The sequence below is a fragment of the Saimiri boliviensis genome, chromosome 12 (assembly GCF_048565385.1).
Source record: "Saimiri boliviensis isolate mSaiBol1 chromosome 12, mSaiBol1.pri, whole genome shotgun sequence".
NCBI lineage: Eukaryota > Metazoa > Chordata > Mammalia > Primates > Cebidae > Saimiri > Saimiri boliviensis.
The window spans coordinates 84,823,845-84,841,781 of record NC_133460.1 but is presented as its reverse complement, the minus strand read 5'-3'; the positions used below and the strand labels follow the sequence as shown (position 1 = coordinate 84,841,781).

The following is a 17,937-nucleotide window of genomic DNA, read 5'->3' as shown; positions in this document are numbered from 1 at the left end:
CCAGGTCGTAAAGGTATCTTCACTGGAAGCTCGGGGCTGCAGATTGTGTACCTCAGTGGGACGGAGTCCTTAAATGAGCCAGTACCAGGTTATAGTTTTAGTCCCAAGGATGTGTCTTCTCTGAGAATGATGCTGTGTACAACCTCCCAGTTTAAGGGTGTTGATATCTTGCTCACATCCCCATGGCCCAAGTATGTGGGGACCTTTGGGAATTCTTCTGTGAGTAGAGCTTGTTTAGTTGAATTTTCTAAAAGCGAATTGCATTGGCTTGAGTTGGGCCTTTTTTCTTTTCCTGTTTATATTGAGTGTTTTAGCTCTTGGGTATCTTTCATTAGAAAAAGTCTTTTGTTAAAATTTTCAGGATTCTAAAAGGTGTATCAGCTGACCAGATCAAAAGTTAATTTCATAAAAGTGTGATTCATAGATGAGACTGCTGAAATCTTAATTATAAATGAAGTTTTTATTATCTGTTTCAAATGCCCTTTTCTAAGCCTCTTAATGTTTTGTGGCTTCACTACTTTTTTTTTTTTGAGACAGTCTTACTCTGGTGCCCAGGCTGGAGTGCAGTGGTGCAATCTCGGCTCACTCCAACCTCCTCCTCCTGGGTTCAAGCGATTCTCTGGCCTCAACCTCCTGAGTAGCTGAGATTACAGGCATGTACCACCACACCTAATTTTTTTGCTATTTTTAGTAGAGATTGGGTTTCACCATGTTGGCCAGGCTGGTCTTGAACTCCTGACCTCAAGTGATCCGCCCGCCTCAGCCTCCTAAAATGCTGAAATTACAGGCATGATCCACTGCACTGGCCTAATTTTTGTATTTTTAGTAGAGAAGGGGTTGCCCAGGCTGGTCTTGAACTCCTGGGCTCAAGTGATCCACCTGCCTTGGCTTCCCAAAGTGCTGGGATTACAGGTGTGAGCCACCATGCCTGGCCAGATTTTAATGTTTTATGAGTAATCTTGAAATGGATGGTACACCAGGAGTGACAACTGTCAAGGGGAGTTAAATACTACACTTGTTGGTGGAAGTAAGCCTAAGGAAGATTTTGAAAAGATTTCTGTGTGAGGGCAGAAAGCATTGGCTGAGCTTCATTGAGGGGAAATATAAGAATGCATTTGAGGACAAATCTCCATGGATGGATTCAGGATTATCGGTGATGATCCAGAAGTGGAGCCTGTACACCACCCACTGCCAGCTTCATCACCATGTGTCCATGACCAGAAAGGCCAAGAGGATACCAGGCATTGTCAAGGAGGATGTTGAAAGGAAAACGGTCAAGGCTGTCTTCCTTTTTGACAAACCTGTCGTTGCTCTTTATGTAGAATACAAAGGGTAGTGCTGGTTAGAGCACAAGGATATAGCAAAGCTAGGGCAGATCCAGAGGGGGACTGCTGGAGTGATGAAGGCAGAGAGAAAGACACATGTGATGCTCTGTAAGGAAGGATGAGAAAATGAGGCCTTTCATTTTGCAGGGAGCTAAAAATTGATTTTGATCAAGGCTTATAAATAACCACACAGTATTTTTATGGAGGAGAAAAGTATAGTTCATCAGTCCCTAAGATGCTAGGACTGACCTCAGCTAATTCCCTGCCCTTCAGTAGAAACCTGAAGAAAACAAGCTTAAGACAAAAGGAAATTCCTGTTTTACTTACTGGAAAACAAACTTTGTTAGCTTATTTCCAAGTAATACCTTCTCTTAGAATAGAGTTCATAAATAATGTTATGGGTGAGAGATCACATAATTGGTTGTTAATAGAATCTGGGGGATATTCTGGGAACAAGAATAGCTTTGGGCAAACTTTATATTACTTAAGAAGGGTTTGGTTGTGCCCTTCCTCAAACTGCCGCTTCCTTGACAGAAGCAAAGTAAAGGGTTATGTGCTCATGTGACGAAGTCCTTGAATATTCTATGCCAGATATATTCTGTGGATCCTAGGAGCCCTGAGACCTAGCTTTTCATTTTGATTTTCTGCATTGACTATGACTGTCTGTACGTGTGAACTGCAGGTGCACTACAAAACAAGCTAGAGGCCAGGTGCGGTGGCTCACACCTGTAATCCCAACACTTCGGGAGCCCGAGGCAGGCGGATCATGAGGTCAGGAGTTTGAGACCAGCCTGGCCAACATGGTGAAACCCCATTTCTACTAAAAATACAAAAATTAGCCAAGCGTAGTGGCACATTTCTGTAATCCCAGCTACTAGGGAGGCTGAGGCAGGAGAATTGCTTGAACCTAAGAGGCAGAGGTTGCAGGGAGCTGAGATTGTGCCACTGCACTCCAGCCTGGGCAACAGAGCAAGACTAGAAGCAAGACTAGAAGCCCAGACAGAGCAAGACTAGAAGCCTAGTCTGTGGGGTTCAGAGGAAGAGCTTACTTTTCCAAAAAAGGTTTTAGTAATTTATGTTTTGGGTATTGATGTGGAGGAGTTACCTTTTAATCTCTGCCCTCCAACAGTTGTTCCTATTTCTACATTCATAATAGTTCAGCTCCCTTGTTTGTTAGATTTTTCTTGTTAGATTTTTCTCTGATTGCCATATGTATGCAATTCAATGTGCAGTTCCTTCTGCCCACATTTGTATTCATGTATAAATTTCAAAGACATTTCAAAATGTCTTATTATTTGCATTTCTTGATAACTTTTGGTCTGTATGGATGACTACGTTTTTGTATGACTAAAATTTTACTAGGGAGAAGTGGATACCAAAAAATGTGGTTCTGCTTTGGTTTCCAGTCTTGCCACAGGCTTGAAACCAAGATATCATTTCGCTGCTTTGGAAAAGACCTATTATGAGAGGCTTCCGTATCGGTGAGTAGCATTTTATTCTTTTTGACTTTTTGAAGAATTTGCCTTGGATCTTCTGTGTAAACTTCTCTTGTTCGTTTTTAACCATACAACATCTTAGCTCCGTTTGGTTACTCAGACACTGAAATAAGTGACTCTCAAGTCATTCATCTTCTCTGAGTTTGTTCCCTAATTTGAAATCACTTTGGAAATCCATCAGTTTCAGAATCAAGAATGTGTATCAGTTTTTTCCTTTTCAGGGCCCGGCTTGGTGCTGTGTGCCTGTAGTTCCAGTTACTTGGAAGGCTGAGCCAGGAGTTCTAGGCTATACAGTGCAATGACTACACCTGTGAATAGCTACTGCACTCTAGCCTGGGCAACATAGCGAGCCCTATTTCTTTAAAACATTTTTTATCACAAATAAACATGAGATAATGCATATGTTAATTAGCTTGATTTAGTCATCCCACAAAACAGCATGTCATATACCATAAAATTACACAATTTTTAGTTATTAATTAAAAATAAATGAGAAAGAAAAAGAAAATTTTTTAGTTTGCACTCAGAAGTAGAGTTATTATTTATTTTAATTATTAATTTCTGGGCCGGGTGCGGTGGCTCAAGCCTGTAATCCCAGCACTTTGGGAGGCCGAGGCGGGTGGATCACGAGGTCAAGAGATTGAGACCATCCTGGTCAACATGGTGAAACCCTGTCTCTACTAAAAATACAAAAAAGTAGCTGGGCATGGTGGCACATGCCTGTAATCTGAGCTACTCAGGAGGCTGAGGCAGGAGAATTGCGTGAACCCAGGAGGCGGAGGTTGCAGTGAGCTGAGATCATGCCATTGCACTCCAGCCTGGGTAACAAGAGCGAAACTCTGTCTCAAAAAAAAGAAAAATTATTAATTTCTAATTTTTGTGGGTACATAGTAGGCATACAGAGGTAGAGTTCTTAAAGGATATATTGCTAAGAAAACCAGTACAAGTGAGAGAGTTAAGTAAACTCAGAATTATCTTCACTGATAAAGGGCATGGATTATCCCTAAAATAACTTCCTTCCCTTCTTTTTTATAAAAGTAATATATTACTTGTTGCCAGTTCAAAAAATGTAAATGAGCAAGAACAGAATACCCCCATACCATAATTTCACAGCCTAATGCAGAATCGTAGATAATTCAGGTTTTTCTGTTAAATCTCTATATATGCATTCCAGAAAAATCTCTTATTCTCTAAGAATATACTACAAAAACAGAAATTTTGGGAACAAGCTACTCAAAACCTATACATTTATTAAGAATCTGAATACAGTTTTTCATAGAATATATAACATTGACCAATAGGCATATAAAAACATCTCATATCATTAGCCATTATGGTAATGCAAATCAAAATCACAATGATATACTATTTCATACCCACTAGGATGGCTATAGTCAAAAAGGAAAATACATAATAACAAGTGTTGGCAAGGATGTGGAGGAACTGGAACCCTCACACATTGCTGGTAAGAATGTAAAATGGTGCAGCCACTTTGGAAAACTGTTTAGCAGTTCTTGTAAGGTTAAACATAAGACTTACCAGCATGGTAATGGCAATTTTACTCCTGTCCCAAGATAAGTGAAAACACATGTCCACACAAAAACTTGTACATAAATCATCATAACAGCATTATTCATAATAGCTCAAAAGGGCAGACAACCCAAATGTCCATCACATGATAAATAGGTAAATTAAAAGTGGTGTATCCATATGATGAAATGTTATTTGGCAAGGAAAAGCAATAAAGTACTGATATGTGCTACAACGTGGTTGAACCTTGAAAACTTTATGTTAAGTGAATGAAGCCAGACACAAAGGACCACATTTTTTTTGAGACAAGATCTCATTCTGTTGCCCAGGCTGGAGTGCTGAGGTATGATCATGGCCCACTGCAGCCTCAGCCTTATGGGCTCAAGTGATTCTCCTACCTCATCCTCCCGAGTAGTTGGGGCTATAGGTGTGCACCACCATGCCCAGTTAATTAAATTTTTTTGTAGAGATAGAGTGTCACTATATTGCCCAGGCTGGTTTCAACCTCCTGGGCTCAAGCAGTCCTCCTGCCTCAGCCTCCCAAAGTGCCTGGCCTATTTTAACTTTTTATTACATCAAAGAAGAGTCAGTAGTAAAATGAACACTTATGTCCCCATCACTTAGCTTCAGTTGTTATCAACATTTTGCCAATTTTACAATTCTTTTAAAGCCAAAAGTTGGAGTTTTGATGCTTTCTGAATACATAATCACATTTCTTCCTAAAACAGTCTTGTGAGGTAGGGATTGTTGCCCTGCTAGGTGGACAGATAGTAATTTATCTGAAATCATTTGACTTGTGGTGATGAACTGAGGACCTTTGCTCTTTTCATGGCCCCATGGAGTCCACATATTTTGTTATTGCAAATCAAAAGTAAAAGCATTGGTAATTTTTTGTCTCTCAAATATGTTCTAGAAACCATATTGTTCTACAGGAAAATGCACAGCATGCTACCCGGTTTATAGCTCTGGCAAATGTTGGAAATCCAGAAAAGAAAAAGGTAAAGATTTACCTATTTGGTGGAAGGTTGATATTCATGGTCTGCCTGATAAATGTTTCTCTTGCCCAGTTGAGCATTCAGATCTTCTCTTCTCCCTGGCTGCAAGGTCTCAGCAGCTTTGGTGACTCCTTTGTAAAGATATGGTAATGAGTGGCCGGGCGCGGTGGCTCAAGCCTGTAATCCCAGCACTTTGGGAGGCCGAGGCGGGTGGATCACGAGGTCGAGAGATCGAGACCATCCTGGTCAACATGGTGAAACCCCGTCTCTACTAAAAATACAAAAAAATTAGCTGGGCATGGTGGCGCGTGCCTATAATCCCAGCTACTCAGGAGGCTGAGGCAGGAGAATTGCCTGAACCCAGGAGGCGGAGGTTGCGGTGAGCCGAGATCGCGCCATTGCACTCCAGTCTGGGTAACAAGAGCGAAACTCCGTCTAAAAAAAAAAAAAAAAAAAAAAAAAAAAAAAAAAAGATATGGTAATGAAAGGTCAAGTCTATCTTGATCTTTTTGAGGAGAGTTTAAAGAAGGGTTTGGGAAAATAGGCCCAGAGGAATAAAGGCAAAATATCAAATGAACAGTGTTCCTTTACTTCCACATCTGTGTTGTCTCTATGGATATTTGTGCATTTGGCCTCAGATGCTTGCTTGCTTCTTTTAGCAACTTCATTTAGTTGAAATAAAAAACCTCCAAAGAGCCGGGTATGGTGGCCCATGCCTGTAATCCCAGCACTTTGGGAGGCTAAGGTGGGCAGATCACTTGAAGCCAGGAGTTCGAGACCAGCCTGGCCAACATGGTGAAACCCGATCTCTATTAAAAAATAAATTGGCCAGGTGTGGTGGGGAACACCTGTAATCTTAGCTACTTGGGAGGCTGAGGCAGGAGAATCGCTTGAACGTGGGAGGTGGAGACACCAGTGAGCCAAGATCGGGCCACTGCACTCCAGCCTGGTGACAAAAGGAGACTCTGTCTTGGGAAACAAAAAACAAAAAACCTAGCAGACTTATCTAAGCCCTCCTTGGCTGAGGGAAATCTTAGTGATAAATGAAATCTATCTTTGCATTGGAAAACGGTGCAGTTGCTGAAAGAATGTACCAGAAAAGTAGGTTGTTTTTCTCACTTCTTTGAGAGCATTTCTGATTTCCCAGGGCCAAAACAAACCTGTTGTGGATTGAGACAGCTAAAATTAGAACAATTAATGAAGTGGGAAAATAGGCAGATAAATAGTCTGAAGATTATTCCACTATCACATCCCATATACAACATGCATACACAAGATAGGCAAAGCGATGTTTTGTTTTTTCCATAATATTTTAAGCTTTCTTTTTAGGGGGACAGATCTGAAGTGATTTTACCTTTATTTCTTCACTTTAAGCCAATCATGACATTTCACAGTGATTTCTGGGGTGCGGGCAGAAGGAAGACAGTGTGAAGAATCACTGGGGCTGTGGCCCAGTTGGCCCATTGAGGTACAGGCAGGGTGGCACCTCAGGGGCAGCTGGAGAAGCACAGACCACCCCACTGACAGGGAGGTGATGTTCCCAGAGTGTGACAGCTGGTACACAATGTCCTCTGCAGCTCCCACTTGCGCAGCTTGATCAGATTATCTCCTGCAGTGGCCCATGAGTTGGCGATCAGCTCGGCTGCCTTGGAGTCACGGTCAGCAGAAATGATGACCACCTTTTCCTGCTGCTCTGCCTTTTCCACCACAAATCTGGCACTCTGTGCTTCCTGCTGAGCCACCTGTTTGGCTTCCACTGCCTCTGTGAACTCCTTTCCAAAGGTCAGATGTGTCAAGGGCACATCATCCAGGATGAGCCCAAGGTGGCTGCTTGCTCCCTAAGGTCGTTGCTCACCTGCCTGGAGACCAGCTCTTTTTGGGTGATTAGTTCTCCCGCATCAAAATGAGCTACTACTAACTTGAGGATCTCGGTAGTGATAGACAGCAGCACATTATCATCATAGTCCTCTCCAGTGCTGGTCAAGATGCAAGGAAACTAGCTGGTGATAGGCACCAATGGACAGTGTGATGTTGACATTCTGTAAAAGTTTGCTACCAGTGATGACTGGTACATTATGTGGTCGAGTACGGCAGACAAAGATAATTGGTTTCTGTACCCATGGAATGAGAAAGTGACTCTTTTCCCCTACCACAATATTCTGTACTACACAGAATTGGTCAAAGATAACAGCTCTTTGCCCAGCATCCACATTATATAAGGCAAAGTTTACCACACCTCCTGCAACAGCTAAGGCCAGGCCAGACTTGCTGATGGACTCAAACACTTTGGTAGCCATCTTTTCTTCTGCAGGACCTTCTCATACCTGCTTCCACTTTGACCTCCACATGAATTCCCCAACCTATTTGAGGCTTTTTTGCTTAATTTTTAGCAAGTTTAGATTTGTAATTTTTCTTTTAATTGCCCTTTCAAACTGAGTAACACTCAGTATTTTCATCTGTTGTTTTATTTTCAGGGACACGTTAGCCTCAGCTATAAGCAATTTACATTTCAGTCAAAAGGTGTGCACATTTTAAAATTTGGCAAGCATTATTAAATTTATCTAAAAATTTTGTTCCACTTTATACCCCTACCAGCAGTGTTTTTTTCCTCTCCATATTTTTCACTGGATGAAATATAGTATATAATTTTTCCTTAGTTGTATTTCCCTAATCAGTAGTAAGTTTAACATCTATTTATATCTTATCTAAAGTTTTCCATGTCTGTGACATTAGTGCAAGATTTGGATGTTTATATGAATATTTACTTCTTTGCTGCTAGGCTCTTAAGAAAATGTTATTATCATATATAGCAGAATTTGTATAATATCAGAGAGAGGAAACCCTAAGTTGTTCATTTGTAATATTCATTAGGAAAAAAGAATGGCAGTGCCATAATTCTGTTGACAAAGTACACAAAGATAAGAGTCTCAGAGACAGAAGCAGTTTGTCTTCAAGGTTTATAGAGCAAATTTCTCTGGGCCTTGTAGTGACAGTTGTCATTATTCCCTTATCTGAGTGAGAACTCCTGATTTGTGAGGGCTGGGGCTTTGATTTATTGTTCATTTCTCTGTTAGCCCTTGGTGAGCCCCTGCAGAGGCCACTGAATTGGCATTTGACTTACTGTTTATTCTCTGAGCTGTGGATGGGCTGGTTGCTGTTTTAATTTTACTGAGTTTCACGTTTTTCTGTGAAACCTTCATAGGAAAATAGGTTGATTACATTTGGGTAAATAGTATTTTCCCTAATGTTGTTATGTTCTTTTTCTCTAAAGTATCATTATGTTCTTTTTCTCTAAAGTATCTTTATGCATTCAGTATTGTTCCCATGAAGCTAATGGATGCAGCAGAACTGGTAAAACAGCCTCCGGATGTCACTGAAAACCCTTACAGAAAATCTGGGCAGGAAGTATCCATAGGAAAGCAAATTCCTGCCCCTGTGGTACGTTCTGATTGAGGGTTGGCATTTTCTGGGCAAGGTTGCCTGTTACATGTGTTATTTCCCTGGTTATAGTTTAGTACATAAGAAGTTTAATCCTTAGAATCTAAATCTTTTCTTCCCTCTCCCCCTGCCCGGGGAAATCATGATGGTGTTTAGAAAGATCTTAGTGGATTTCAACTAAGCTTAGTGTTTTTTATTGTAGTTTGGGGTTAATAGTTTCGTACATTGGGTCTTTCTTTGTCCAAACTGGATTCATACGTTTGGGGTTATAGTTTCATTTGTAAAGTCTTTGTCTAAAGTAGATTATCTGTTTCTAGCTCCTTAGACAAGGACCTAGCAGCTTCATAGCAATGTAATTTGTGATTTTATGATGATTGCTTGTAGGAAAATAAGATGCACTCTGAAGAAATTTTCTTAATAGCAGAGTTTTCTCATTAATTTTTTTCCCCACTAAAGCAAGGAATGTCAAGTTCCCTTACTAGCATGCATGGTCTGCTTTCTCAGGCTTTTCTTTCTTTCTGAGCAGCCTTCTCATCTCTTAATTAAGGCTGAATTAGGCTTGTTTGACCTGTGAAATTGTAGGACTATACTATGTCCCTCTTGAGAGAAAAAAGAAAAGCTAATTTAGGTGGGTCCATATTGTTCAGTTTTAGGCAAGAATTACTTTATAACTTGCATTATAACTTGTTTTCCAAAGAGATGAATTTGGTGTTGATGTATGTCTGAGAGCTCAGGCATCAGAATTGGGATTTGCTTCCCTGGAGTATGCAGAAAGGACTGAGAGGAAAGATAGATATGGCACGGCAGGCATGTTCCCTTGTATGTGAATGGTTGGCTACTTATCTAAAGGTTAGTTGAATAACATTTAATCTTCTGCTTTTGGCCATCCAGGAAGAATCAGCCTGTCAATTTTTCTTTGATTTAAATGAAAACCAGGGAAGGAAGCGTTCATCCACAGGAAGAGACAGCAAATCTTCTCCTCACCCAAAGCAGCCTCGCAAACCTCGTAAGTACCTTTATTCTAGAGGTCTCCTCGATGAACAATAACCATTATTTTGGGTTTTGTTTGGAAAGCAGCATTGCTAAGAGAGCCTCTTCTGGCAGGGAAGAATTGTGCAATAGGTCATTAGGACCAATAGTAAAAATAAAATACAAACATGGCCTTGGCTGGCTGTTGTGACTGCACAATCTTGTATTCCCACCAGCAATGTCTGAAGGTTCCTGCCTTTCCACATCCTTGTCAACATTCGTTATAGCAATAGCCAGTTTTACAAGATAGCTCCCTCTTTTCCTCTCATAAATAGGTATGGTTCTCCAGTATATACTTCTCTGTATTTTTAGCCCATCTATTTGAGAGTGAAGAGTTCCTTTTGCTAATTACCATTTAAAGCAATTTTCTTAAAAAGGCAGTCTTCTGTTGCTTATATACCCATATTGGGTTAAAAATGTTGATAGTCTTTTTATAGCATCAGATTCAGAAACTAGAGCTTTATGAATTCTTATCTAGAATGATGTAGTGCTGGAAACTGATTCACACAAACTGTAATCCCAGCACTTTGGATCACTTGAGGGCAGGAGTTTGAGACCAGCCTGGCCAACATGGTGAAACCCTGTCTCTACTAAAAGTACAAAAAATTAGCCAGGCGTGGTGACACTGCCTGTAGTCCCAGCTCCTCAGGAGGCTGAGGCAGGAGAATCATTTGAACTCAGGAGGTGGAGGTTCCAGTGAGCCAAGATGGCACCACACTGCAGCCTGGGTGACAGAGCAAGGTTCTCTCTCAAAAAAAAAAAATGAAAATGGCCTGACTTTGAAGCTGTTCTGAGGAACTTCCTGTAAGTTCCTGTAAGAACTGTGGAAAAAGCACCTTTTCTTTGTGTCTGTGATGAGGAAAAGAGCCTCCAAAACCAAATGTAGGTTCATAACATAATAGGATGATCAAACTGGGAGGAAAGACTTTAAGGCTGTTTCGTTAAGATTCTCTTTCTCCATCTTTTTGTTTCAAAGAAGAAGCTGACCCTTGGGAGAGTAAATTTTCCAGGGTCATGGCTAATGGCATAACTGGGTTATAATTGGGGCTCCTGACACTCAGTTCAATGTTCTTTTGTTGTAGCCTATTGCCAGTTACGTGCTACTTTAATCAGTGTGTGATTTTGCATTTGTGGGTTACCTTCCTATTGATTGGTTACAAATTCTAATGGAGGTTTAATTTCATTGAACATGTTCATAGTGGGTCATAGTGAGGAGCACAGGCTCAGCCCATGAGGCAGTGTTGTATAACAGTCTTTTTAGGTTATAAAAATCAGACAAGGCTGAGTTCTGTGGGGTGATTATATGCTGTAGTGCTTGGACCATAGTAACACCTGGTTTTCTTTTACATGAAGCTCAGCCTCCGGGACCCTGCTGGTTTTGCCTTGCTAGCCCTGAAGTGGAAAAGCATTTGGTGGTCAACATTGGCACACATGTGAGTTACTTCCATGGATCTTTATAGAGAAGGAGATGCCTATTTGTTTTTAATTAACTTTACTGAGGCATAATATACATATAACATTTACCCATTTTTAGGTGTACACTTCAATGATTTTAGGTTGCTGAGTTGTGCCACCATCACATAGTATAGTTTTAGAACATTTTTATCATTGCAGCATGCCCATTTACAGTTAATCCCTGTTCCCAACTTTATCCTCAGGCAGCCACTAATCTACTTACTATCTCCATAGGTTTTCCTTTTCTGGACATTTCTTATAAATGGAATCATACAACATGTGGTCTTTTGTGTCTGGCTTCTTTTACTTAGCATAATATTCTTGGGCTTCATCCATGTTGCAGCATGTATCAGTATTTCATTCCTTTTGATTGCCAAATCATATTCTAGTATGTAGATATACCACATTTCATCTATATCTGTTCATCAGTTGATGGACATTTGGGTTGTTTCTACTTTATAGGTATTAGAAATGATGCTCCCTTAAAACATCTGCATGTAAGTCTTTGCGTGGATATGTTTTTATTTTGGATAGACATAGGAATGTATTTGCCAGGATATATAGTAAATTTATGTTTAACTTTTTAAAAAACTGCTAAACTCTTTTTCAAAATGACTGTATATTCCCACCAGCAATGTATGAAGGTTTCTGCCATTCCACATCCTTGTCAACATTCATTATAGCAATAGCCAGTTTTATAAGATAACTCCTTCTTTTCCTCTCTTATAAATAGGTATGGTTCTCCAGGGGTGATGCTTTTGTGTACTTCTTGGACTCTCTGTATTTTTAGCCCATCTACTTGAGAGTGAAGAGTTCCTTTTGCTAATTACCATTTAAAACTATTTTCTTTGTCCTAAAAAGGCAGTCTTCTATTGCTTATATACCCATATTGGGCCAAGCGCAGTGGCTCATGTCTGTAATCCCAGCACCTTGGGAGACCGAGGTGGGCAGATCACCTGAGGCTGGGAGTTTGAGACCAGCCTGACCAACATGGAGAATCCCTGTGTCTACTAAAAAAATACAAAATTAGCTGGGCATGGTGCCTATGCCTGTAATCCCAGCTACTCTGGAGGCTGAGGCAGAAGAATCGTTTGAATCCAGGAGGCGGAGGTTGCGGTGAGCCGAGATCGTGCCATCACACTCCAGCCTGGGCAATGAGCAAAACTCCATCTCAAAAAACAAAAAAGTTGATGTTCTTTTTATAGCTTCAGATTCAGAAACTAGAGCTTTATGAATTTTTATCTAGAATTATATAATGCTAGAAATGGATTCACATTAACTGATCACATCAAAGACCAAAGGATAAAATTTCAGTTTTGCCTAGTAGTGGAGGGTGTAGTTTACTGGTGTGAGTATCTGGGAACCCAAGATAATGATAAGGTTGTTTGGTAAGCACTGAATGACACTATGAGAACTGGATGGTCTTGAGTATGATTTTATTCAGGTGGTGGAAAGCTTGAATGTGTGTATCTCATGAGAAAGTCGTTCTATTTCACATTTCTCTAGATACTTTTGCTTGGGCAGGGCTGGATTAGACATTAAATAATACCACTCTTTACTCTCATTTCCCTTAATTTTCTATAGACCATTATTATTTTTCATTCATTTAGAATGAAGAAAGCTTAAACACTGTAGTCACCTATGACTAGACTTGGATGTTCCTCAAGATTCCTGAGGAAAATATTTACAAGCCTTTTTTGTTTTGTGACAGTTTTGGGAAGTGGGGCCTAATAAGAGGTGATTAGGGCATGAGGACTCTGCCCTCATGAATGGATTAACGTTATTACAGGAGTGGCTTATCATGAGATTGGCGTTGTTATAGTGAGTTCAGGTGCCCTTTTGCTCCTCCTCTGCTCTCACCCTCTCTTGCCTTTCTGCCATGGGATGATGCAGCATAAAGACCATTGCCAGGTGCCAGTGTATGCACTTGGACTTCCCAGACTACAGAATCACAAGCCAAATAAATTTCTATTCATATAAATTATAGTCTGTGGTATTCTATTAATAGCAACAAAAGATGGACTAAGACAATTCTTAGTGTGTAGTGCTTCTTAAGACAAGATGCCTTCATCCATTTCTCATTGATTTGTTCTAATTCTGGTTTCTGGGGTTGACCCTTTCAACTAACAATCTGAGGACCCTTTTTTGTGTCTTCCATCCTATAGACTGACTAGAGTCTCAATTTCATCTTTCACTTTAAGTCACTTAACACTTAAGGAGTTAGACTCCTACCTATATTGTTTCTACCTGAAGAGTCTCAGTCTTTAACATTTTAAAAAGTGTATTAATTAGTGGCACACTCCTGCTTCTAGGAGGAGCACTAATGGAGTCAAGGCCTGTGACATAATTGAGCCATAGAACCTGTGGATGAAGTATTCAGTGGAATAAGAGCAAACTTGAGAAGCTCTGAACTTTACAGCAGTGCCCTTTTTGGATGATCTCTTTTGCATCTTTTTTCCTCTTTAGATTGGTGTATGCCATTTTTCACTCCCACACAATGTGTATAGTAAGGCAGGCTTTGAATTGCCTTTTGTTTGGGAAGCTTCAATAGGTTCAAGGTTGCATGCATGGGATAAGAGATTTGGAAAGTGTGACATAGCTCAATGCTGCTCTAGGCCTCAGTGAGAAGTAACTTTTCTTTTTCATTCATCTTTCCATTGTCCAGGTTAGGGTGTGGGCCTGGGCATCAATCAAGGAAACCTGTTTCCTTTTCATCTAGGCCTAAAACTAGATGGGGAAAAAGGTCTTGTTTGTGGCCCAACCTAACATCGCAAGTAGGCCACGTGAGCATTGTAGCCTAGAGGCTACACTGTCCTTTGATAGAAACCTCTGACAAACCTGTAATGACTTTTAGGTGTCTGCAGAAGGATTTGGGATCTTCTCTCTGCAACCATTCTTTTTGATTGCCTTTCTTTTAACTTTTTTTTTCTGTGGCTTTCTCTGTCTTTGCTAAGCCTTCCTCAAGGGTAGTACATAGAACTATGCTGATGGTCCATAGCCACAGATTAGTAGAAAGGGGTAATGGCTGCAGAGAGTCCAAAATAATTATTGCAAAATCAGTGGATTTTACTTAGGGAAAGAAACATTTATTCAGGGCCTATTTATACATGGTTAGAGATAATTCAAGTACAGAGCAGATTAGAAGGTGAGATTTTGAAAGAGAGAGGAGATTGGGTGAGGATGAAACTATTCACAAAAATAGGAAGTACATGGCTGGGTATGGTGGCTCACGCCTGTAATCCCAGCACTTTTGGGAGGCTGAGGCAGGAAGATTGCCTGAGGTCCGGCATTCGAGACCAGCCTGGCCAGTATGGTGAAACGCCATCTCTACTAAAAATACAAAAATTATCCAGGTGTAGTGGCAGACGCCTGTAATCCCAGCTACTCAGGAGGCTGAGGCAGGAGAATGGCTTAAACCCGTGAAGCAGAGGTTGCAGTGAGCTCAGATCGTGCTATTGCACTCTAGCCTGAGCAACAAGAGTGAGACTTTATCTCAAAAAAAAAAAAAAATAAAAATAAAAATAAAAGAAATTAGAAGTACAGCATTAGAGGTGGTGCAGAGGAGCTATTTGGTTTATTAGAACATTTAGCTATTTAGTTTATGCTGATGTTCATGTCAGTGACTTGACACAAAAAGCTAGAAGACTCAGGTTTCTAGAGTAACCTTTTAAACAAATATGATATAAAATGGTTATTATAAAAATAAAAAATGTTTTAGTGCCTATGAGGTGTTTGTTGTTGTTGCTTTTTGAGATGGAGTCTTGCTCTGTCGCCCAAGCTGGAGGGCAGTGGCATGATCTCAGCTCACTGCAACCTCTGCCTCCCAGGTTCAAGCAATTCTCCTGCCTCAGCCTCCCAAGTACCTAGGATTATAAGCGCACACCACCATGCCCAGGTAATTTTTGTATTTTTAGTAGAGGCGGGGTTTCACCCTGTTGGCCTGGCTGGTCTCAAACTCCTGATCTCGTGATCCACCCACCTCAGCCTCCCAAAGTGCTGGGATTACAGGCCTGAACCACTGTGCCCAGTCTGGATAATTTTTTCCTAAAGTATCTATGTTTGCCTGTACTGATACTCATTGGGTCCTTCTGTGCTTACTCATGGCATCTTCCCAACAGACAATATCTGAGTGACAGAACATTCTTGCATGTTTTGTTTTTTACAGAAATATTTTTAGTTGCTATTAAAGGCTGACATTCATTGTTGGAAACCGTTCTTTTCTGCCTCTTTGGATGCATCTGAGTTTGAGGTTTTACTTTCCTTCCACCCCATTAGGTTGTACGTTTGTTTTGTTCTGTAGAGTTTAGTTAGCAGCTTAAGGCTTAAAGTGGTTGTTTTTGTTTTTGTGTTTTGCAAGCGAGACTCTCATCTCAAAAAAAAAAAACTAAAAAAACTGTTTTCAAGTTTGGAGCCTGGAGCCTGGGAGGGAACACCCACCCGTTTGTTCTAATTTCCTTCAGCATAGTGTATTTGAAGCCAAAAGCCTGCTTGTGTGCCTCTCAATTCATTTGCTCCTAATTCATTTGCTACTTGCATAGAAATTTTTTATATGTAATCTCATTCTTCAGATGAGAGCATTGTACTTGAGAACATTGTTGCTACGCCCTCTAAAATTCGATATTTTTTTAAGTAAGAGAATTTTTATTGATAACCTCAAATACTTTCTCCTACACCTTCATGCTTACTCTTTGTATAGGCTTTTCTTGCTGGAGAATCCTACATGCAGTATTGATGTCTCAGTTCTTTGTTCTGCTTCTTCAGTGCTACCTTGCCCTGGCCAAAGGAGGCTTATCTGATGACCATGTCCTCATCCTGCCCATTGGACACTACCAGTCAGTGGTGGAGCTTTCAGCAGAGGTGGTAGAAGAGGTGGAGAAGTATAAGGCCACACTGAGACGGTTCTTTAAGAGTCGAGGGAAACGGTGTGTTGTATTTGAGAGAAATTATAAGAGCCATCACCTCCAGCTACAGGTAGGTGGTCTGTCCATAGGAACTTCGAAGGGTACTATGGGGACCTTGAAATTGATAAATATTTAAATAATGTTCATTTAAAAAGTTAAAGAGTATCTGGTGATAACCCCAGAGGTTTCACAGGGAAGTTTGTGGTCAGTACAAGTAAACAGCAGAGATAGTAAGTTCCTTGTTTGGAGAAGAAATGGGTAGTTGAGGAAGTTCCAAGGAAGATGTGGGGTTTGCTGGATAAGAATTTGGAAGAAAGTGAGTATTTTGTGTGGAGGCCTAGCATGAGTGAAATCTTAGTAGCAGGAAATAGTCTCAAAGCCTGCATGGGGCTAGCAGCTCAGAAAATCAGATTGTTTATAGATTATTTGTAGTTGTGGTGGTTTTCCTTTTGGCACATTTGTTAAGTTTTCAAATGGGCCTAACTCTGCCACATATATTATATTGGAGATGGAAAAGGCTTGTGGCAGAGATATCTCTCTTAAGCCTTTCCTGTATCACAGAATGGCTCCCACATGTGGCAGGCTATCTCATAAGTTTAAGTCCTTACAGACAGGCTGACACAGGCTTGTCTGGCTTGAGGAGATTCTGTGCTGAGGGGTGTTTCTCCACTCCTATGATGGATTTGCTGCTTCTCAGAGACTGTACAGGGACAACTTCTCTGGGACCTGCACAAAGAATTTCTCCTGTCCCCCTAACCCCCAGGTCATTCCTGTCCCAGTCAGTTGCTGTGCTACTGATGATATTAAAGATGCCTTCATTACCCAGGCACAGGAGCAGCAGATAGAGCTGTTGGAAATCCCAGAGCACTCTGACATCAAGCAGGTGAAACAGAGGGGATGGTGATATTCAGGGAAGAGTAAGATCTGGTTTTTGACATGTTGAGCCTAAGGTGCTATCAAGGCATTCCAAAAATCTTATTAAATAGGCAGTGGGTTTGGGCATGGTGGCTCACACCTGTAATCCAACACTTTGAGAGTCTGAGGTGGTAGGAGCACTTGAAGCTATTAGTTTGATACTGGCCTGGAAAATAAAGTGAGATACCCCATCTCTACAAAAAATAAAAAAAAAAAAAAACAAGCTAGGCATGGTGCCACATGCCTGTAGTCTTAGCTACTTGGGAGGGTGAGAGGCCGGAGGATCACTTGAGCTTAGGAGTTCGAGGATATACTGAGGTATGATTGCACCACTGTACTTTAGCCTGGGGAACATAGCAAGACCTTGTCTCTTAAAAAAACAAAAACAAAAACAAACGAAAACAAGAGGCAGTAGACAATTTGGAACTAGAGCACTGGGTATTGATTAGATTGGAGATGAAGAGGGCATTACTGCAACATTTAGTGCTTTCCTGGGAAGAGCAAGAAATTAGAATTTCCTAAGGTGGAAACTTAGAAGGATGGATGCCACTGGGAGGATATTTGTAGTATCTTCCAGTTCGTTTTTTAAGTCCTAGTTCCACTAAGTGGCTTGGGATCTATAGCTACATACACATCCTTTTTCTTGTGCATTTAGACTGAATTCTTTGCCTAAAGATGAACTAGGATTATAGATTTCTAAAGCATTATTGAACATCCTCATACACCTCTGTTTACTTTAGATTGCACAGCCAGGAGCAGCATATTTTTATGTCGAACTTGACACGGGAGAAAAACTTTTTCACAGAATTAAAAAGAGTTTTCCTTTGCAGTTTGGAAGGTATGTTTTTCTTCT

General features: G+C 40.7%; 1 protein-coding gene, 1 non-coding gene and 1 pseudogene across 5 annotated transcripts in view; 2 read left to right on the top strand and 1 right to left on the bottom strand.

Moving 5' to 3' along the window:
* CWF19L1 (CWF19 like cell cycle control factor 1) overlaps nucleotides 1-17,937 on the top strand; it is a 34,526-nt gene that overhangs the window by 11,842 nt on the left and 4,747 nt on the right. For 2 of the 4 annotated variants that reach the window (XR_012512919.1, XM_074382749.1), the window contains exons 5-13: nucleotides 5-219; nucleotides 2,688-2,806; nucleotides 5,265-5,349; nucleotides 8,644-8,784; nucleotides 9,676-9,790; nucleotides 11,167-11,246; nucleotides 16,030-16,239; nucleotides 16,933-17,052; nucleotides 17,825-17,922. Coding sequence is in view for 3 of the 4 variants with exons in the window: in XM_074382749.1 (XP_074238850.1) it covers nucleotides 5-219; nucleotides 2,688-2,806; nucleotides 5,265-5,349; nucleotides 8,644-8,784; nucleotides 9,676-9,790; nucleotides 11,167-11,246; nucleotides 16,030-16,239; nucleotides 16,933-17,052; nucleotides 17,825-17,922 (1,183 nt within the window). In the remaining variant the exon portion in view is untranslated. Of the gene's footprint in view, nucleotides 1-4; nucleotides 220-2,687; nucleotides 2,807-5,264; nucleotides 5,350-8,643; nucleotides 8,785-9,675; nucleotides 9,791-11,166; nucleotides 11,247-16,029; nucleotides 16,240-16,932; nucleotides 17,053-17,824; nucleotides 17,923-17,937 lie in introns of those variants that run through there. The other 2 variants (XM_074382750.1, XM_010333189.3) reach the window with 2 other exon arrangements.
* Nucleotides 6,754-7,467, bottom strand: LOC101044996 (prohibitin 1 pseudogene; annotated as a pseudogene).
* On the top strand, nucleotides 16,600-16,746 carry LOC120362578 (small nucleolar RNA SNORA12). The gene has a single exon (XR_005578437.1). It is a non-coding gene; the product is annotated as a small nucleolar RNA SNORA12 (small nucleolar RNA).